This window comes from Zalophus californianus, chromosome 15 (assembly GCF_009762305.2).
Source record: "Zalophus californianus isolate mZalCal1 chromosome 15, mZalCal1.pri.v2, whole genome shotgun sequence".
Taxonomy (NCBI): domain Eukaryota; kingdom Metazoa; phylum Chordata; class Mammalia; order Carnivora; family Otariidae; genus Zalophus; species Zalophus californianus.
In genome coordinates this window covers 5275790-5298145 of record NC_045609.1, presented here as the reverse complement: position 1 = coordinate 5298145, position 22356 = coordinate 5275790, and the positions used below count along the sequence as shown (strand labels likewise).

The 22356-nt window shown below is 40.6% G+C and overlaps 1 protein-coding gene across 2 annotated transcripts in view; it reads left to right on the top strand.

The window, feature by feature from the left end:
- PRKG1 (protein kinase cGMP-dependent 1) overlaps positions 1-22356 on the top strand; it is a 1248815-nt gene that overhangs the window by 1195419 nt on the left and 31040 nt on the right. For both annotated transcript variants that reach the window (XM_027593906.2, XM_027593897.2), the window contains exon 10: positions 6005-6101. In XM_027593906.2, the coding sequence (XP_027449707.1) occupies positions 6005-6101 (97 nt within the window). The remainder of the gene's footprint in view (positions 1-6004; positions 6102-22356) is intronic.

Genomic DNA, 22356 nt, shown 5'->3' with positions numbered 1-22356 from the left:
AAAAGTCTGTGTTCCTGAAAACGACAATTTTTGAAATAGAGCAAAGTAGTGTTATCTCAGATTCCCTAAAGGCGAGATTACACTTTCTGGAGAAAATTGATAAAATGAAATACTTTATATTTATTAAATTACTTTTAAACTTTTTATTTCTGTAAGTTTTTACCACTACTGCTGAAAGAAGAGTGACTATATGAACAACTATTCCTATGTGTCTTCTGACCAAATAAATAAGAAATCATCCCTTTTTGTTTAGAATTTTAGGAATAGGGTTTCTTATGCTAACAGGGACTTTTATAAAATGTTTATTTGAAAAACATGATTCTTTCAACAGGAAATAACTCCCTGTTCAAACCTTAAGCTATAAAATGGTTCACTGTTTTCCAATGAAGTCAAAAGATTCCACTTTTTTTTTTTTCTCATTAAACTTTTGTTTTAATGGTCTCAAAATTCTGTGACAGATTTTTGGTCAAGTTGTTTCCATTAAAAAGTACTGATTTTAAAAACTAATAACTTCAAACTGCCACTTTTAGAGTTTAGTTATCAATGAAACTTTAATAAAGAATTAAATTAATAAGACATGATTGATAGCTTGGTTATAGAGTTAAGAAAGACTACTGATTTTTATTTGGGTGGCTGAGCTCGTCTAACTCCAGACAGTTGAGAATCAGGGGAATAAGGACATGTACCTACTAACTGCTTTTACATACGCAGAGTTGAAGCAGCTCTGCAGTTTAAGCCCAAACCACATTTATGTTAAATGTGCAGATGTTATTGGTCCAGTTTCCAATTCTACTTTCTCTCTATAAAGTTAGTTTTCTGGCTGAATTTCTACAGACCTACAAATTACTGAATGAACCAAGCTTTATGAAATCAGGAACTATTACTGCGTAAAGTTCTGCATACCAAATTCAGTGTTTATTCACTGGACAGGCAGCATGATAACTTGGTTATATCATAGACCAGGTATGCATCTTTTGTGCTCTAAGGCTCACTTTCTGAAAGTTCTTATCCTCTTTTAAACTATTTCTGTATATATTTACAGATTTCAATGCTCTTCGATCACATAAAATTTTTAAAAATATATTTTTAGGCATTTATCTGGACATTTAAGTAAGGATTCTGACAAAAAATTCATCTTTATTAAGTGTAAATTTGTTGATACTCCTAGAAAGGCCTACATGTTGAAGAAATCAGGACTTGGAAGTACCAAGTCATTGGCAGAGCTAGGACCACAAGTCATTACCTTTTGTCTGTATGCTAGGATGCTCTTTTGTTATTTTTAAGTCCAGAGTAGACATTGTCTGATTGACTCTCCTCTTACGTATTGAAGTTATGGAATAAGAAACTTAGTCATAGATGAGAGTCCATGTGTTTACTGAAGCATTTCATTTTTATGGATTTCCCAAGAACTGATAAAACTAAACGAGAAACAAAAATATACCCAATAACGGATGAGCTCAGGCGAAGCCATGGTAATTTGCAGGTGGATTGGGAGATGGCTAAGACTTTCTGTGATTTTCCTTGGAGACTCTTAAGAGTAGGCTTCTGAAGCAATGTGGATTATAGATGAGCAGGGATAAGGCAGGTAAGGCCACAGTAGCCTTTGGTTCTCTTAATTACTGGCTTTTGTAACCTATCTAGAACTATTATGAGGGTCCTTTGGACCCTTGGCACTTACTTTAAAATTGCACGTGATACAATCTGCTTTGTAAAATAATGCTGAGCTCTGACTACTGTTCTAATGTCAAGATAAAGATAAAATTTTAAGGTCCACGCGTTTTTGTACTGGGGAGAATCATCATATGTGGTTTCCAGTAGAGAGTGCGACATGTTTACTTTAATAATAATGGTCATCCATAAGGAATAGAGCCCGATTCTGTGGTTGTGGGATGATGATACCATGGATTCATGGACATATGGCAACAATGGAAAACCAGTTGTGAATAATGAAGAACACCGGATTCTTACTCCATGCCTTTGTGGAAGCTGATAATATTGGAAGAGATGGCAAAATAAAAATGGTTATTACCCATTTCCTAAAAACAGTGAATATAGTACTGTAAAGATATGCAGTTGTATAAATAGAGAGAAGCTGAGATTATTCCAGGACCATTCTGTTTCTAGGCTATGCATATATGCCTTGCTCTTCTCATCTTTATACCTGGAGCTTTACATTTTCATCACTTTTGGAACTTCCTTGCTGTATAGGCAGAAATGAAAAGAGGGGAACATCTAGACAACTTCATTCCTTTTAATCAGTTCTTTAAAAAAAAAAAAAGTTTAGTATTTCACTATTTAAAGAGGACCCTATACAGATGAGCAGTTGTCTGTGGATTCTAATCACCCAGAGCCCCAGCTCAATGTTATGGTCAAGGTTGTTTGAGATATGATAAATTGTCTCGGTCTCCTTCACCCAGCACAGTTAATTTCTTGTTGTATAGTCATTTTTGTGTTGTTGACCTGTTTTAGGGTCATATGCGAAAAAGGCTTGTTGATATTTACACTTTCCTGAGAAGAGGATCCCTAGCTTTCACCCCATACTAAAATAATAATAATTATTTAAAATGTAAAATTAAGTTATTTTACATTTTAAAAGTAATTATTAATTAATAATACTAAAATAATATTCTTTGAAGAAATCAGTATCTCAAACTAAGCTGAGGACCATTAGAAAATACACTTTCTACGCCTTTCTAGATTTTAAGCAACCAAACGTCGAGAACTTTTGTTTCTTACTGATAAGAATTTCCCCTAGCGCTTGGCAATTGTCCCTTTCATAAATGCTGTTTCATGGATGAATTTTAGAATTGAATGAAGCTGGGCCTAATTCCTTGGGCCCCATTGGGGTGCTCCATTAGAAGCTTGGGTTCCACACTGACCTCCTTCAGGCCAAAGAAATTTCTTTAATAGAACAACATCCATTTACTTACCCAATTTATTTAGTTTCCTTTCCTGCTCAAACTTTTACCAACTCTAAAATAAGTAGAACTGATGGATTCACATTATCTTCAAATCATACCTGAGTAAAAAGGAAGAATGAAAATGTATGTCCAAGTTATGAACAAGTGTAAATACCTGAAGAGGCTGAATCATCCACAGTTTAACTTTTTTACAGAGGCCCCTTCCCAGGGTGATTGCCACATTAAAAGAAAAAGAAGTTATTAAAAAAGGAAAAGTATACAGGGTCTCTGTGATATAACTCTTGTCCATAAAGAGTAATCTAAATGAGAAATAAATGCACACAAAATATTAAGCAACTAACATGTCCTGGGTGGGAAAGAAAAAATAAAGCCCGCTGTGGTAGCATTCCTACATTTTTTGACTTCTCTGAGAATCAGGCGCCAGCACAAACAATAGAATAGAACATTAAGAGCACATTATATGAAGGCCCCTCAAAATGTGTCTCACCAACCACTAGATTAAAATCACCCCACTGGGTAGTATTTTAAAAAGTCACCAGGCCATATTAGCAAAGTAATTACCAAGGTTAGCAAAGTATGATTACAGTGTTACCAACCTCTTTTCATTAAAATATGAAATATTTTCTTTAATGGTAATTGTGCTTTCAGTGGATGGAGCAGGATATGTTTAGGTGGATTTTAATAGCTACAGAGAAAATGTCTACTATTTAACAGGAATTTAATACAATCATGCCATTAATGAAAGTACCATCAGTAGTTAATCAGAGAGTAACTATAAGCAAAGTCAGGCGGATTTTGCTGTAGAAATGCAAACACAAAACGGCTACATTATGATTTCTGCATTCTGTATCTGTGGGTTTTTTTTTTTTTTTCCTTTTGGCAATGGTCCTCTTTATTTATTTGTTTTAAGCTCTGTAGCCATTACTGGTCATTTCAGTGGGTCTAGGATCAGAGGGCGGGAGCCCAGACCAAGTTTGTAAGAGCCCCCAGCACTCTTGGCATGAATGCATCACCCCCAAACTCAATGGGCAGCTACTGATTTCCCAGGATCATTTTATAATCCTCCCCAAAATGCTCCCGTGGTTTCTGGAATTCCCAAGGCTTTCAGAGAGGTTGGAGCTATAGTTCTCAATGCTTGCTATACATCAGAATCACCGAGGGAGCTTTAAAATAATACAGATATTTGGATACTGCTTCCAAAGATTTCCGCTTCACTCATTCTCTGGTGGGACCCACATTACATGGTCTCTGGGAGATGCTTGGGTAGTTCTGGTGTGCACACAGGGCTGAACATCACTTGTGTAGATGTATCACCAGCTTAGCTTGACAGAGCCCAAGTGTAAGAAATCGGGAGTATCTTTAGGAACTGTAAGAACACCACACTTTATGAAATATATAAAATGGTATCAAAATAGTCTGAAAGAGTTTACCCTCTTCGTGTCTGAGATTTCTAAATCCAGCAAGTGCATAGGATATTATCCAACAACAGTCTCATTAAGAATTTGATTATCTAACCTGCCAGGAAATGCTTGACCACATACAAACCGTGACAGGGTCTGATCCCAACAGATGTCCTTGTAAAGCACCTGTTGAACTGAACTCTGCCACTGGCCCTTTAAATGAGATGGAGTTGTTTTAGTTTTCCAAAAGTAGTGGACCAGTTGGAATGCTAGAAATGCACATTTGCTGCTTACGTTCCATTCTAGTAAACCATCTCCAGAATCGCTGTGCTGATCTTTTGATTGTGTAGTTAATGAGAGAAGTCTGCAAATGCCATCAGGATTGACCAGCAGCCTCGTTAATGGAGGTTTATTAGAGGGAGCCAATAATGAAAACTGAGGTTGTTTGTACCCTCTCATGAGTCTGTCAAGAATTGTTAAAAACTGGAACTGTGGTTGTAACTTGGAGAATGTTAAAACCTCACCTAGAAAGCCGTTTCACATTTCTTCTGAGTGAAGAGTCTAAATTTGTGTTTGATTATAAAGGAATAGCTAAAATGTGACACGGCTTAATGCCAAGCATGCCTATGGGTTACTCTATCCAGAAACTGACCTGAACGAGCAGCCTTAGGATCGTCCGCTCAAGTGCATTCATTGTGTCTATCTATAGCATAGACGGCATCGGGTACCACCTGGCTGAAAGTCATGGGTTACACAGAGCTATGCAAATACTTTATTTTGGAGACAGCTGAATTACTCCCTGACCTGACATGAGTGAGAGGGAGGGTCATCTTCACTGTTATGCCTTCCTGCCCTTTCTAAAAATAGTAGGGCCTTTAATAAGAAGATATTTTAAGCCTCTCATATTCACTTGTCTCATCAGGAGAAGCTTATTTTGGCCCCTTGCATGTGTCAGATGTGCATGGGGCATAGCTAGACCTCGGAGCGCGGTCTTGCTCCTGCACAGCGCTCATATAAGACAGTGGCCAACATAAAGTCCCTGGGATTACCAGCTGAGAGGCAGTGGGTAAACATAAACGAAGGGGAGATACTGCTTAGGAATGTGAATATGCTTCCGAAATCCTCCATTTCATGGAGGGCCCATCAGTCCTCCGCTTTTCGGATCTGTTTTCCTAAAACCCGGCTGTGAAGTTGCTCCAGAGACCTCAGTGATGTTGCCGCTTTTAATAAATGCTGATAGGAGCCACTACCAGCCTGTGGATAAGGGAAACTCATGAGGAACTGCCATCCCAAATCTGAACAGCAAAACCAAAACCGGGCAAAACCACAAATCCCAAAACAAAACCCAAAAAGAACCACCCCAACAATCCATGCCCGCAAAGAAGACGCACAGGAAAGCATTGCGATGTAACTTTGACTTGGTGACTGGACCTATCAGTCACGTGACTGGCAGGCACCAGGTAGTTTGTCTTATTCTCCTTTGAAAAACAAGTGCAAATCTTGTTTATTCTGCACAACGGGGACCAAACAATTATGCTTGGGAGGAGACACAGACTCTAGAAGCAAGATGGAATTTGAGCAGGTAAACCCCGAGCCACAGGCCTGTCATTCCGGGGCGGTCGTGCGTGGTTCTCGTGTTTGCGCCTCTAAGAAATTTCCGTTTTTTCGCATCAAAAAATCCAGATACGAAGCCGAAGCTGCTTTCTTCGCCAACCTGAAGCTGTCTGACTTCAACATCATCGACACCCTCGGAGTCGGAGGCTTCGGACGAGTGGAGCTGGTAGGTGATTCTTCTTTACATGCTCTGGGGAGCCCCTCTTCCTGTTGCATTTTTCCCTGTAGATTAAGATTTCTTTCTACTCTCTCATCATCACTTTTTACCGTTCCTGAATCCGTACCAAATGCTTTCATGTCCGCACATCCGAGTGTGAAACAGGTACAGTGAGCTATATATTACGTAGCCTGTAAACTGACAATAAAAAAAATATATATATATATATTTTTAGAAAAACCTCCTCATAGTAAATGAAAGGTAAACACATTAACTTGACGAGGAGCCATAAAACGCTTTTTACCCAGCTGATATTCTGCGACCTCTACTCCCTTAGTTCTGAGCAGTGCTCACCAACTTAGTCATGCGCCCTACCTACGTTAAGTTTAAATATAGAGAGGGAAATGGAATATATATATATGTAGATACATACATAATATAATACATACATATGTATATATATTTCATTTCCTTTATATATATTTAAATTTACATTTTAATTATTGTAGTTGTAGATCAGGTACATGAATAAGTTAGAGAATATGGCTCAGAGCTAGGGAAGCAAATAAATGAGTAAAATCTATATTTAATTAAAGAGGTTTAATACTGCTTTAAAACTTTAAGAAAACATAAATAACGTTCTAGTATTAATTCTGTGATTCCGTAGCAAGCACCTAGTTATATTAGATAATATATTAGATAATATGGTTTGAATATTTCACACACGTTTGTGTACACAAACAGATACAGGTAAGTATCAGGATGATGGGGACATTTTGGTGCAAGTTTATTCATTCAACATATTGCATGAATGTGGTGCAAACCAAACGGAAGCATAGCCTTTGAAATATAAATTTAAGAACTGGTCTGTTACAACATAGACCAGGAAAAAAAAAATGTATTCTGGTAACTGAGTTGCTGCATTCGGAGATGGTGTGGATATAACCTCTGTTGAGAAGGCAGATTAATTTCCACCTCTCTGCTGAATCTGGAGGAGCCCCTGATATCAGATACCAGTACAGTATGTTAGGAACTCCCTGTACAGTGCAGTAAACAGTTACTGTTGCCATCAGGGACAAGAGAAATCCCCTTCCATAAAAGCAGATTGACCCGGCCCTGTGTTTGATATTTGTCCCATTTGTGCTGCAGTTGGGATTCCTGGCTTTTGACAGGCAAGAAAAATGCCATTTACTTAAACATGAGACAAGAAAATAACTAGACAAGAAAATTTCGAGCCATGGTGTGTTTCGTTGAATTGGCATTAGGCTTCCGGTAACACTAGTTGGAGATGCTATAGTCAGGCTGCTTCTGACTTGACGTCTGACGTCCTAGTGAGGATTTTCGGCTATAGGAATACAAATCAGGGGTCTAGGAAAACTTGTTTCTCTGAATTCTGCCAGTCAACACAGTCTTTGGTTTCGTTTTCACGAACTTTGCTTTTGTGACAAAATCTAACTGTTCTTAGAGCTAGTGAAGATTTCTTACCAGTGTTATATTTGTCCTGGGGTGTTGGGGCATATAAACGGTCGGGGGGCAGAGGTCCTTGCCAGGAATAGCGTATTGTCTGCTGTGTTTATTTACATACCTGCATGTATCTCCACCCCTTTCTGAATGAAGCACTATATGGACAGAACTCCCTAGAGGTTGATTTTGTGACTTGTAGTTTCTTAAGTATCATTTTGTAAAGACTTTGTACAATAAAATTGTTGTCTTAGTTGACCAAAAAAAATTTATATCACCAATTTGTGGATTCTTAAAGGTCTGAGGATCTCAAGTCGGGGACCTTTAGGTCACCAGTAAGGTATTTTATGAAATAGAGTTTACTCTGGATGTTTGAAATGCTGAAGGTTGCTCATAGACACTGAAATCACTTCAAGCTGAACAATTAAATGCCAAGCGGACAGTGGAAACCTTCTAGAGACTTCCCTCAAAAATGTCTGAGGAGGCACCACTAATCAGAAAATTAGGGAAGGCTCAGTGTGAGCATATAAAAGGTGACCATATAAAATGTGGTTTAAAAAGACAAAATACCTGTGTGTTTGTGTGTGTGTACACATTCATAATTTCCATCCCAGGAGAGAGTCAAGGGTAGTTCAGCCTAATTTTTTTCTCATGGATATTATATTTTACTCTTCCACACAGATGTTTATAGACTAATGAAAACCATAACCTCAGGAATTAATTTTAATTGGAGTCCAGTTTGCAAAAACGTTAGATATGCTCATGAATGATAAATCCATAATGGGCCAGGTAGGCACAACCAGTACATTAGAAAAGAGGCACGTGGTTTTAACCTCTGAAGTGACATCTTCATGTCATGTGATTTTGCACTTCCCCAGAAACCCCTCGTGAAAATCAGAATACCCTGATTGTCTTCACTGTTCGATGTGGACTAGCCGGTTAGGTGATGACTCTTGCCCTACAATTCATCGCCCCCTGTTCTTACCCCTTACTCACCGCCTGAGAATATTAATTTTGGGGTATGAAAAGTATTCTCCTCTGTGATTGTTCGTTTGTCACATGTGTTCGGTGATGCCAGAATTGGGAGTCTGGCCTCAGCGCTTTGACTGTTGTCATCGCGAATAGTCATCTCCGCGAATAGTCATCGCTGCAAATAGTGAATCGCCATGAACTTGGCACAGGGGGCAGTAGAGTGCACCCTCAGACCAGTACGCACGCCATTCTTAGTGGGAGAGGACCAGGCTGAGCCCCGTTCTGTTGTGATTATAGAACTTCGCTTCACTCCCCTCTGAAACTGATGCTTGCAAGATCATGTTATCAGTATTATAGAGTGATATATTAAAAAGTACTGCCTTCACATGGATGAATTTCACATATGCCCCACATGTACAAGTACATAAAATGGATACCTTGAACCTACCAGTCCTTGGTTCAGCAATGATGTTGATCAGGTAAATAACATCATAAAAACCACATGACACTTTAATTTTACAATGGTATTTAAAACTTTTTCCCAAGTATAGATTATAAGATGACAAACTCTTGAATTGGGTATGAAGAATTAAATTTGAATTGTTGAACCCCATTTCCTGGTAGGACTAAGTTACAAGTTTTCTCATCGTTTGGTATACAAATTAGCTTCGTGTTATTTTGCGTAATGATATGCAAAGGCTTCTTAGCATGTCTTAATTTTTTATCATTTATCTCAGTTTGGATGAATTTAGATGCCAGAGGATTTTTCAGGCAGGACAATTACCAAGTAGTTTATTGCCAAATTTGGAGAAGAGAATGTAATTTTGGCGCCTAATAGAAACTTGAATCATTGTTCAGTGATGAGACCAGAAGCTTGAAGAACTGGTCTTATATGAATGGGAATTCTGCTCTGAAGCTATTAATTCTATTTCATAAATACTTTTAGCAGAACTGATTTTAATGAGGTGAGTATCAGACATGTCCTCTTCACAGCTATTACCTCCAGGAAGTCATCCATACTGCTTTTTTCTGTTATCTGGCAGAAACCATATTTTCTGACCATTTTTTTTTATTTTGAAGAATGAGCTTTTTAATTTGTTCAGTGCTGCCTGTTTATCTTCCAGAAGACCACATTTCATTTATAATAGCACTTGCAGCAAAAGAACTCAGTTTTTTATAGATGATTTACTCATTAAAGCAGTAAGCACTGCTCTAAGACACAATGGTAATCCTCTTAATTAATAAGGTATGACTGCAAAATACGGAGATTGATTTTACGGTCACACATGGAAATTTGTCTCATCGCTCTATGGTCACATTCCTGATTTACTTTTGCTCTCGTCAGAGAGGTGCTTGCTTTTCAGAATAGATTTGCACAAATCAGCCTTTTTAATCTGGCAATGCTGTTGTGGTTTAGATATTAGATATTTAATCATTTTATTCAGCAATCCAATGCCTCCTTGACCAGAGTACTATACTTGCATAAAGATATAGGGACCAAGATATGGAAGACATAATCTCTGTCTTCTTGGATTACATCCTCTATCACTTGTTACATATTTATGTAGCAAGCTGTATGCTGGGACATACAGTTTAAAGTGAGGTAGCCACTGCCTCTAGGGAGTCAGTTTACTGGGAAGGACGGTCATGTAAACTAATAATCCAGTAATCAAAGTACGAGCAGCATGTGCGGGGTCGTGTAGGAGGTGGCATCCTAAGACAGAGGGAGAGTTATAGGGCATCTACAGAAATCACCCGAAGCATTACGGTACACTCCTGTAAAATATACCTACTGCAGGCTAGTTTATTGACAGAGTGATATTAATCATGTTTTTAATTTAGCGATGCCACTTCCTTACTAAAATAATCAAGCCTGGCACCTGAACCCTGCTCTGTGACCTTTACATTGCTCCACATCCAGTGTATCATTTTACCTTTCTAGTTACTCTGGGAGCAGAACAGGAGGCGTGATCTGCTTCTACGAGAAGGAAGTCAGGATTAATGCATCTCAGGAGCCTAAGACCATGCAGTCAGTAAAAGGGCTGTTACTGCCCAGAACTACTGATATGTTTGTTTGTGTTTTTCTTTAAGATTTTATTTATCTATTTGTCAGAGGGAACACAAGCAGGGGGAGCGGGAGAGGGAGAAGCAGGCTTCCTGCTGAGCAGGGAGCCCGATGTGGGTTTCGATCCCAGGACCCCGGGATCATGACCCGAGCTGAAGGCAGATGCTTAACGACTGAACCACCCAGGCATCCCCACTGATTTGTTTTTAACTAGAAGCTTTTTCTATCAGTCTGGCTTCTAAAAATATTTAGATTCTTATCACACCAACAACAGCCACCATGACGACATCAAACAAATGTCACATGTACAACCTTTGTTTAAAAAAAAAAATCAAGAACCTGTGTATTAGACCTAAATCTAGTAGAATCAATGCTGTGATGATCCACTCTTCACATCTGCTTCTGTCAAACCTGCAGAGGCTCTCCCTTCTCTGAATCTTTTGCTGTTCTTATTTCCTTGGTAAAATGTCTGTGCAGGAAAAGAAAAAAAAAAAGTCACCTAAAAGCTGGAGCTCTGGACTCAGATCTCCTAGATTCAGATTTTTCTGAACTTTTCTGGGCATACTCAGTCATTTCCTCAGAGGTCACTTCCGAGCCTCAGTTTCCCATTCTCCAGCATGAAGATAATGGTAGGATATTAAGCCTCACAAGGTTACAAAGAGTGAGTGAGTGAAAGCCCCCAAATAGTGCCTCACACCATAGGTCAGTAAGTGTTGTGATGCTATTGTGACTAAAATATGCTAACGATAACTATTATTCCCAGCTCTACTGAGAGAAAAGGAAGGGGATGGAATAATTTTACTCTTTTTTTCTCCCTTGCTCTGCTGAGTCCCAAAGAGCCTGAGGTCTTCGTAGTGACCTCCCTGGCAGCTTCTATTAAATCCCTGCAAAGCACTAAAGCTCCATCCTTTAGGTTCGGTGCAGTCTGCTGAATCCTATCAGGTTCCTGCACAGCTTCCTTCAACCATGGATCCCTGTTGGGGCATAGTGAGGGTCTGGCTCTTGCCACATGGACCAGACAGTTCCCCTCTCCTTTCTCCTGCACCCCAGCCCCACCAGAGGACAGCGAGGGAGGGGGCGGGGTGGCAGCAGGTCGCAAGCACCTGCCGCACGGGGTCACAGGGCCAGACGGGGTCGGGAGCACTGTCGTGGCGTTTTTGCCAGGGCTTGGCCCTGGGTGTCACACGCAGGCCAAACTGGAGGGCTATGTCCACCAGTGGAAAGTGAAAGGAGCCTGAGAGGTGATTAAGGCAGCAGATAGGCGAGAAATCCATTGCTTGGTCAGCAGAGTTGCGTTTCATCGTTCTGAAAGGCGAACAGCCTAACTGCAAAGGGAATCCCCACGTAAGAGGGAAACATTTCGAGAACTTCTTCCCTGGCAGGCCCCACAGCAGTGAAACGGAGTAGCTGGGGGGGGCGGCAGGCAGCCCTCTGCCCCGAGGCCTTGCGTCCTCTGTCACCCCGGTGAGCGAGGGCTCTGCGCTCCATGGAAACTCAAAGCTCACCTCGGTCTCCAGCAGCCTCTTCCCTCGCCGTTCCTCTAGTGGGCTTGTTATTAAAGGTCATCCTCATTTTAGGTGTATCCTTCAAAAGAATCTAAGCTGATGCCAGTTATTGATGGTGATAAATCATACTGATTTCGAAGGGAGTTATTCGGGTAGCTACGGACAGTCCCATTCAGTGGACACTAGCCGAGCCTAAGAGGTGCAGTCAGGATCTAGGCACCTCCCAGGATAGTTTCTCAGTACGCAGCGCCAGGAGGCAAGTCTAGCTCTACTTTGACATTATGCTCGTAAAGATGTGTGTCAGGGGCGCCTGGGTGGCTCAGTCATTAAGCGTCTGCCTTCGGCTCAGGTCATGGTCCCAGGGTCCTGGGATCGAGCCCCGCATCGGGCGCCCTGCTCCACGGGAAGCCTGCTTCTCCCTCCCCCACTCCCCCTGCTTGTGTTCCCTCTCTCGCTGTGTCTCTCTCTGTCAGATAAATAAAATCTTTAAAAAAAAAAAATGTGTGTTAATTCATCTTGTTACTGTAGGATATATTTTATACAGTAGCTGGAACACAGTTTGGTCTGCACAGACTATAAATAATTACTTGCTTACACATCTTTGAAAGTATCAATTTTATATACTAGCTATTTATAGAAATGAATCTTTCTCGCTAAAGGTATTTTAAATCAGTGCCCTAGTGTCCAGTAAAATGTTCATTTCTCCTCCAAAACCATGTGTTATTCTAGAAAGATCCATGTAAATCTGGAAGGCACTAGACAGGTCTTTCCAAGGGTTAAGATATGGGTGATAAAAGAGTATATCTGAAAGTTAACGTTTCAGTCACTCTTATGTTTTCTGTGACAATTTATGGACACATCACATTCAGCAAAAATGTATCTTTTATAAAATCCCTCAATATTTTTTGTGGGATCAGAAATAGCAGAGGTGATTCCTGCCCTTAAGGAATGTCTGCCTTCTTGTAAATAAGAAAATAAGACTAACACATGTAAAGAAAAGCAAGTGAAATCCTTTTGTATTAACATCTAAATGATGCAGAAAGGTTCTTCATATTGCAGAAAGAGGGAGACCATTTGGAGCTGATTGGGTCGAAGAGGCCCCGGGAAGACACGGGACTCCAGCCAGGGCTTAGGGAATAGGTTGGGATTTAAGTGAACAGTTGGGTAAGGCCATTCCAGGCAAAGGTTACAACACAGAGGGCCACACGTCTTCACAGGCCACTGAACGCAGTGGCAGACCCACCCAGGGGTTGCATGGAGGAGGGGATGAGAAAGGCCCTTAGGCAGCCCATCGGCCAGGGCTCACTGTGGTCTGTTCTTAGAGGAGGTCAGATGTGAAGGCACTAGGCATCTGTGGGCATTAGGTTGGGTGATGAAAACATATAGAACACAGCCTCAGCTCAGCTTCCACCTGTGAAATTCAAAGAATACGCTATAAGGCGACTGGACAGGCTATTTTTAGGTGGGGCTCCTCCCAAAAATAAACATCATCATTTCTCTTCCAAATAAGGTAGTCCACTTTGCTCCAGGAGGTAGCCCGTGTCCCTGAAAATTTCATGTAAACACTTTCAAAGAGAAATCTCATTCATGAGAAGGGGAAACAGGCCCCTTGTATATGTGAGGAATGTTGAAAATAGCCACGTCCTTAAAATGAAATCGTTTCTCTTGTTTTGTTGGGGGGGGGGGGAAGATAGGAAAGAGCCATTCTGTATGTTTCAGGGTAGCTCATCAACTGTATACATTTAATTTATTGCTAATTCATACTCTGTCCCTCGTATTAATATTCCCCATTGCCACTGACACACAACAGCATGGTAGCTTGAACACTGAGCTCTGAGATCAGGTTCTGGGGGCCGGATGCTCGGTTCTGAGCCCCTGACCTCCAGCCAGCTGCCTTGCAAGTTCGCGGGAAGAACAGAGAGACCTTCGGCACCCAAAAAGAATCACAGAAGCTCAACCCAAGGGAGCCACTGTGTGGTCATGGCTCCGGTCTCTGATTCCACATCCATGTGGACGGAGCAGCTTAAATGCTTCACGGGACTGTTTTCCATAGAAGAAGTCAGCACGGGCAAAAAAAATACAAAATACATTTGGAATGGGCTTAACAACATTTAAAGTACATTTATATTTGTATGAAATCTTGTGAAAAATTGCAAGTCCAAAAACAGGGAGGAAGGAGTTATTTAATATCAGGGTGAAGTTTGAGTATTATCACCTCTCTCAAGACATTAAGAACGGATTATAAGCCATTGGTTAAAATCCTCCCAGTACGTAACAGAAAACATCATAAAGTTTTTTATGCCTTATGTCTCAAAAGTATCACGAGAATACAAACACTTTCATGGGTGAAGCTGAGCACAGTGCACAGAGCTGAATTTTGCAATATGGGATTCTGTTTCATTTCAACTGACTTTAAGCTTTCACAGAGTCAATAAATGAAAGAAATTGAAGTGTCAACTTAGGAGTCTCAACTCCCATCTGTGTGAACTTTCAGGTTATAAGTGTGCTTTAAGTATTAGCATAAGTAGGATTATGGGAAATAGTTTAGTGATCAATTTAGAAGTGGGTAAGCAAGTTGGAAACCTACATGTAGTATTGCTTCATATGGATGAATGAGATTGTGCATAGGAATCAAGTATCGGTTGGGGCAAGAAAATATTTGATGACTTGATAAGGAAAGTAAATTTTTTTGCCCATCCCCCCACCCACTTCCCCTCTGACAACCACAAGTTCATTCTATTTGTTTGTTTTGTTGTTGTTTGCTGGTTTTGTTTTTTAGATTCCAAAGATAAGTGAATCATGCGGTATTTGTCTTTCTCTGTCAGACTTATCTTGCTTAGCATAATGTCCTTTAGGTCGATCCATGTTGTTGTAAATGGCAAGATCTCATCCTTTTTTATGACTAATATTCCAGCGCGTGCGTGTGTGTGTGTACATACGTACGTACGTACCCATATTCACACACCACATCTTCTTTATCCATTCATCTATCGATGAACACTAGGGCAGCTTTCTTGGCTATTAATAATGCTGCAGTAAACAGAGGGGTGCATATATCTTTTTGAATTAATGTTTTTATTTGGGTAAATACCCAGTGGTGGAACCAGGGGATCACATGGTATTTCTAACATTATAAGGAACCTCCACACTCTTTTCCAACAGTGGCTGTACCAGTTTATATTCCCACCAACAGTCATGCATGAGGGTTGCTTTTTATCCACATCCTCACCAACACTTGCTGTTTCTGGTGGTGTTGATTTCAGCCATTCTGACAGGTGCGAGGTGATACCTCACTGTGGTTTTGTATTTGTATTTTGATTAGTAATTTTGTACATCTTGTTGACTGGTCATTGTATGTCTTCTTTTGAAACATGTTTGACTCCTCTGCCCATTTTTTAAATTGTATTATTTGGTTTTTGATGTTGAGTGGTATAGGTTCTTTATGTATTTCGGATACTAACCTTTTATCATACGTCATTTGCAAATATCTTCTCCCATTCTGTAGGTTGCCTTTTGTTTTGTTGATGGTCTTCTTGGCCATGCAGAAGCTGTTCGTTTTGGTGTAGTCCCAATAGTTTATTTTTGCTTTTGTTTCTCTTGCCTTAGGAGACATGTCTAGAAAAATATTGCTAGGGATGATGTCAAAGAGATTATTGCCTTTGCTCTCCTTTAGGAGTTTTGTGGTTTCAGGTCTCACATTAATCCATTTTGAGTTTATTTTTGTGTATAGTGTAAGAAAGTGGTCCAGTTTCATTCTTTTGCATGTGGCTGTCCAATTTTCCGAACACCATTTGCTGAAGAGATGGTCTTTTCCCCACTGTATATTCTTACTCCCTTTGTGATAGATTAATTTGCCATATAAGCGTGGGTTTATTCCTAGGCCCTCTGTTCTGTTCCATTTATCTCTGTGTCTGTTCTTGTGCCGGTGATGAAAGAAAATAATTTAAAGTTTATCATATCAATTTTAATAATCACTACAAAGTGAAATAAGGTTTACTTTACACAGCTACTATAAGAAGAGAAATGATATATTTAAATTGCACACTGCAGTAAATCATTTTGATTCAATATAGGTAGCCTTTTGAGTCAAAATGAATCAGTGCTAATTCCTTAGTAGGAGAAATCACAAGTATTCTTTGACTGCCAAGTGATTTCTTTAAAATAGTCCGTTTGTTCATGTTGTAATTAAAAATAAAAAAGTATGATGTTCTTTCCCTGATCTTCTTCCAAACTAAAAGTTAAATGTCTTTTTTGAAAACTATCTCCTCTATGAAAATAGTCTTACTTGGCTTTTGATCAATTTGAATTTAATCATATAGACATATCCTGCTACAGAACTGAATTTTAAGTCTGAAGGCAAGTTACAAAGCAAATGGAATTGACATTTTTTACGAGGGGTTGCGGTGAACACGGGAAGGAGAACAAAGAGAAGGAAGAGAGACCCTCTCTTGATTATCACTTGTGCAAATGGCAGAGGAAAATGCAGAGATAAAATAAGCTATTTTTTTCTATGCTCCTTTGTTCTGAATGGTATACACGGCGATTTATGTATATATAAACCACTTAGTGTTCACCGATGAAATAAGTCTTACATGTCAAATCCTTACCGTAAAATTGTGTCATGGTGCCATGCCTCTGTTCCTCCTGTCTGAAAAGCTTTTCAACTCTGGCATCTGTTTAAAGTCATAATCCATCCTTCGGCTTCTCTGCGTCAGCTGTGTGTCACACGGGCTGTGACAAGTCCCTTATGCTCCCCTCCCTTGTGCGTCCTTTGGAACAAACCAGATGCTGTGATTCATTCTTAAGTTTTGGACGCTGACTAAGGAAGGGAAAACATGTGATGTTATTGTGCAGTGCGGAGAGAGAGGTGAGGGAGAAGACTCTGAGGAGCTAGTGAGAAAAGAAGTTTTAACCAACCGGGGTTTTCTGTCATGACTTATAGTAGTGTTTGCCTGAAACTATAGTACTATTACAGAGAAAAGTAATTCTCATAGAAGGACTGGCATGCTTTTGGTTAGGAAATGTTGAGGAATACGATCCAATACTACTGTGTGGAATAGGAGTTTTCTATGCACTTAAAAACTTTTTCTTTCTCACATGAATATAGTAACTTCTTCTGAATATGTGAGCACACATATTCAGATTAAATGATGAATTATAAGGAGTAAAATGCTGTTTACAAGTTTCCACTTTAGTTAGCATTCCCACATATCTTGATAATCATCTTAGGTAGCACTTGTAAACTCTCAAAGTATTTTCACATATGCTCTCTGATTTGATCTTATAATATCTGTGCTTATAAGGTGATTTTATTCCCCTTTTATAAGTGAGGCAAAGGCTCTAGGAGCCTGGGAGCCTTTAGAAGGCTCTAGGAGATTACAGGAGGCCGCCTCTGATCTCTGTTGTACATTATTAAAATATTAAAGGCATGGCCCAGCAATTACCTGTGATTTTGATGAAATAATTTTGTGATAATGTGCATATTTTGCTGAAAATAACTCATGATCCTACGTTTTTTGGTTTTGTTTTGTTTTTTTTTTTTTTGGAAGTGAGGCCTTTTTAAAATTTAGGACTTGTAATCACAATAGTTAAGTCCTAAAAAAGGATCATATTTTTAATAAAAATGGTCATCATTAACAGATACTGGAGTAAAAATGGAATACAGTTTTAGGTAACTGGGGAACTTTTATCGAAGGGGGAATGATAAGCATAGAGACAAATCTATTTCTAACATTTTGTTCCTTAGATATAAATTAAAAATATATCTCACAATCAGTGAAGACAAGATTTAGAAGATAGACATAGTTTCTGGCTTTTTCCTCTTTAAAAAAAAAAAAAAAGCCTTTAAAAGCCTTGTCAAGGTATGATTTGCAGCCCACAGGGTCCCATCCCTTTGGCAGGTCCCGTCCATTCCTGTCCCGTCTCCAGCGACTACTCACCCACCTTCCATCCCTAAGCATGAGCCTCTTCTGCTGTGTTTTCTTAGGCTACGCTTTGTTTTACACCGTTTTTATTTTCTACTTGTACAACTGAAGATCTAGTTCATTATGGACCCAAATATCCAGGTGTTTCATGCAAAGCAACTGATGCTGTCCATTTAAGGCTTCGTGTAAGAAATCATTTTAATTACAGCATCATCCAGAAAGCCACTTTCTCCCCCAAATAATGAAGATACAGCTATATTGCAAAATGAACTATGAATTATCAATAAAAAGGTCTGAAAGACGAGTGGAGGAACATATTCTAAGGACAGAAACAGCCCGAGGTGGTGAGTCAGTTTTAAGTTTGTTCTATCATAACTCCCCTTTTCAGGGTCAGGAACTGGGTCCCAGCAGGACACAAGCCTTTTAAAGACAAGCGCCTGCCGCAGACAGAAATGGGAGCATTCACTCTAGCCAGCGAATGTGTCTCCAAAGCTCTCTGAAATGCTGGTGGCATTGCCTCTCAGCTTTAGTCCCTGTCACCTGGGCACCACCTGGAGCCCGGCAGCTAAGAACTTGCCAAAACCGATGTCAGACATTCCCACTTTAAGATCTCCTCGGTCCTGGGATGCGTTCGTTCAAATGGCAACACGGTGCTCCACACGGAAGTAACATCTTGCTAGAAGTGAAACGTTTACTAATTCTAGTTTCCAATATAACGCAAAGCATTGTTTCTGAAACAGAAGAGGAAGATCGAGAGTATTAGCATTTTCCTGCTGTTTTCCCCATTCTAGGCATGTTGAGAGTAAAACCAGTGTGGTGCAAGGCTCAGCTGTCTTTTTCAAGTAGCTTCTCGGCCCTTCACCTGTCCCCTTGGTGGGTCTGAGACGGGTGAGTGAGGATAGGAACAGGCATAAAGTGACAGTGGCCTGTGCTAGCTCATATTTTCAGGACATTGCTTTGACCTGAAGGGACCATGACCGTTGGAGGCACCTAAGAATCAAAGCCGCTAATGCGCCCTGAATGGGCGCTCTGTTCCAGACACTGCGCTTGATAGGGGGGCCCTTTTATTTCATCTTCCCGAGTAAACTGAGGATTGTCCTCACGTTACGGGTAAGGACAAAGGGACAGGGTGTCAGAAACGGGCCCAAGATCACAAGCCCAAAAATGGTTGAAATTTAACAGAAGCAGTGACGTTTTAGAGCTCACACTTTTAACCCAGGCTCCAGCCTGCACGCTGGCGGGGTGGGGTGGGAGTCTGCGGAGGAAGACAGAGCCAGGGAGCAATGCCAACCTGGCCAGGCTGGGAAGGATTCCTGGGGAAGGAGGGAAAGAAAGGCACACACGCCTTTCCCCCTCCCTTGCTTGCCTGCGTCCACACGGATTTCCTATCTCTAGCTGACCCACCTGCAAAATCGTCGTCGTCATCATCTCAAGGTGACAGAAGCAGACTTAGGGTAATTCATTTGGCCAACTGGAAAAATAAAAAGCAAACTACATTTCCCCTTCAAAATTTTCATGGGCTCGTTTTGTGAAAGCCCTTTCATAATAAAGCCTAATAGCTTAGACCCAGTAAATACAAATTGCTATAACTTACCCTGAGAGTTCATAGTGTACAAAAGAATATGGCAGGTCCTTTAAGGAGTTGAATAGTGTGGTTCTGCCCAAACTTGAGTGGATTGTTAGGCTGTATATAACCTCGCAAGGTCTTTGCATTCATGGTATTCTAGCGGAGTGGTTCCCATTGAACCAGGATCCTTTGAGAGAGCCAGACACTAATGAATAGGTGGTACAATCTAAGAGAGACTTTAAAATTTATTTTCCATGAGAGTCATTGTGTTTACTCATCATAAAAGGGATATATGCTAATTGTACAAACATTAAGCAATTCAAAAAAGCAAAAAGAAGTAGAACTGAAAATTTCCCTAAGGGAAAACCATTATTAACATATTGGGAAACACATTTCTGACTGTCTGTTCCTAGATTTATTTTAGATAGAGATATACATGTACATACAAATGTTATTTATAGGATCATAAAATGTATGCTGGCTCGTATCCTGTCTCTCTATATATGACATATATATATGTTATCTGTGTGTGTGTGTGTGTGTGTGTGTGTGTAAATAAATTTGGGGGGCATATTTTTCCATAATAAAAAACAAAGACTTAGAATAAGTTTTTATTTAAATTCCAGTTAACATACAGTGTAATATTAGGGTCAGGTGTACAATACAGTGATCAACACTTCCCTGTACATCACCCCGTGCTCATCAGGACAAGTGCCCTCCTTCATCCCCATCACCTGTTTCTCCCATTCCCCTGACACCTCCCCTCTGGTGACCATCAGTTCTCTATAGTTAAGAGTCTGTCTCTTGCTTTGTCTCCCTCTGTATTTCCCCCCCCCCATTTGCTAAGTCATCATTTTAAGTCCTAGTTTTTTACAGCTGCATTGCAGGAATGTACCATAATTTATTTTTCCACGCTTCTCTGCATGGACATTTAGATTATTTCCAAATTTTGCCATTAGACACAATCTAAGAGTCAGACATGTCGGTTAATCGGGAGAAAATTTTTCAGAGCATTCACTCCAGCAGAAGGCGCTATGTCTGCCGAGTTACCTCTGCCAGTAGTCCTCGGGCGGTCTGACTTCTCGGTTACAAGCCGGGATCCTGCGAGTCTTGGTTCCTCCTAGTTTAAAATGAAAGTGGAGATTCTAAGGGCTGTCCTCTAAGGAACTAGACAGGTCTTTACAGAATGCAAAGGATGGTGGTTCCAGACGGTGGGACTGTCTCCACTCAAGCAAAGATAAAACGGAAAGCCTCCATAGATGAGCTGTTTGACTCTGTAAACTTCTTATAATTAATACTTACTAAATTGGCAACTGATGCGGCTGACTCCCAATCATCTCTGCAGCTTTTACATGCATGCCTCTCTTGGGGAGCAACCACCTGCCACCCACCAGCTGTTAGCACCATATCCCTACCCCCCACTTCCATCCTTTGAATTCCGCAAGGAGAAGCCATCACTCAGGCACCCCAGATCCCCGAGCATCCCCTGAGGTCCCTAGGGAAAGGCCAGTGAGGCTCTGGCATTTCCAGCATGGATGAAGCTTCATGGTATTAACCGCACGGTTCAGTTTTTCTCAGGGAGTCTCTCCGAGGGAGCCAGTTCCATTAAACTCTCATTTGTAAAGCATCAATCACTGTGCTGTCAGTTCCTTTTCTCTTCAGCTGAAGGGAAGCAGCATATACGACAAATAGCTTGGGCCAAAAAGACTGGAGCATGAACCCAGTTCTGCTACCTGACAGCTCGGTGGCCTTGGGCAAGATGTGACCCCCTCTGGTAATCCTCGGTTAGCTCCTCTGAAAAACGGGGATGACAAGAGTCCCTCAAAGAGGCGCCTAGAAGATTAAGGGAGAAAACTCACTCACTGTGCTATTCCCGACAATACGAGCTTTAGTAATGTTAGCGATGTTAGCGATTTGTTGTTAGTGATGATGAAGTCTTTGTGAAAACACAACAAAAATCTCTTTCTCCCGCCCATAAGAGTTGATGTCGGGACTAAAAATAACGCATATGGATGTGCCCAGCACGTATATGTTTCACAAAGGCTAATTCCTGTTTCTTTCTGACATCCCCGAGAGCTTCGTTTATTTCCCTGCACAGACTCTCCCTAATATACAGTACAAAACTACTGAAGAAATAGCAAAGTAGGTACATGTTTTTACCTCATATCCTGGCTACGGTGAAATAAACATCTGTGTGTGGGGGTGTAACAGTGATGAGCTGGTTAGAATGAAAATGGGCAATATACGGGCAATTGTGGAATGTGTTCGTTGGAGGGGAACTCAGAACTCAGGAGGAGTGCTGGCTACGAGATGGGTCGCAAACAAATGGCCATGGTCTCAAGAGCTCGTTGGCAGCCAACTGGGCTTGGTCCTAGAGATGATTTTATTAGCCTAGTAGTCTCCGTGGTTGGGAATGGCATTCAAGGAAAAGGCTGGGTTAAGAAAGCATCTAGTGAAAATACAAACTGAAAACTGGAAGCTGAATCGCATGGGTATTTGGCCACGTTTATTGCCTATGCATTGTTGACACGTAGAAATCATTTCTTCCCTTCCATGCCTAATTAAGGGCACCTTTGGGACCAAAGAAAAAGACCAAATACCCCATGTCCTTGTAGTTTCCCTTGTTTTTCTCCTGTGAAGCTAAGAGATACACAGTGTGGAGCTGAGACCCCAGCTCTGCTGTGGCTTTGCCCGTGATAAGTCGTCGTGGTTCCTCGCATTCCCTCTTTGATTCGTGCAGTCAACAGATATTTAAGAGGCATTTACTCTG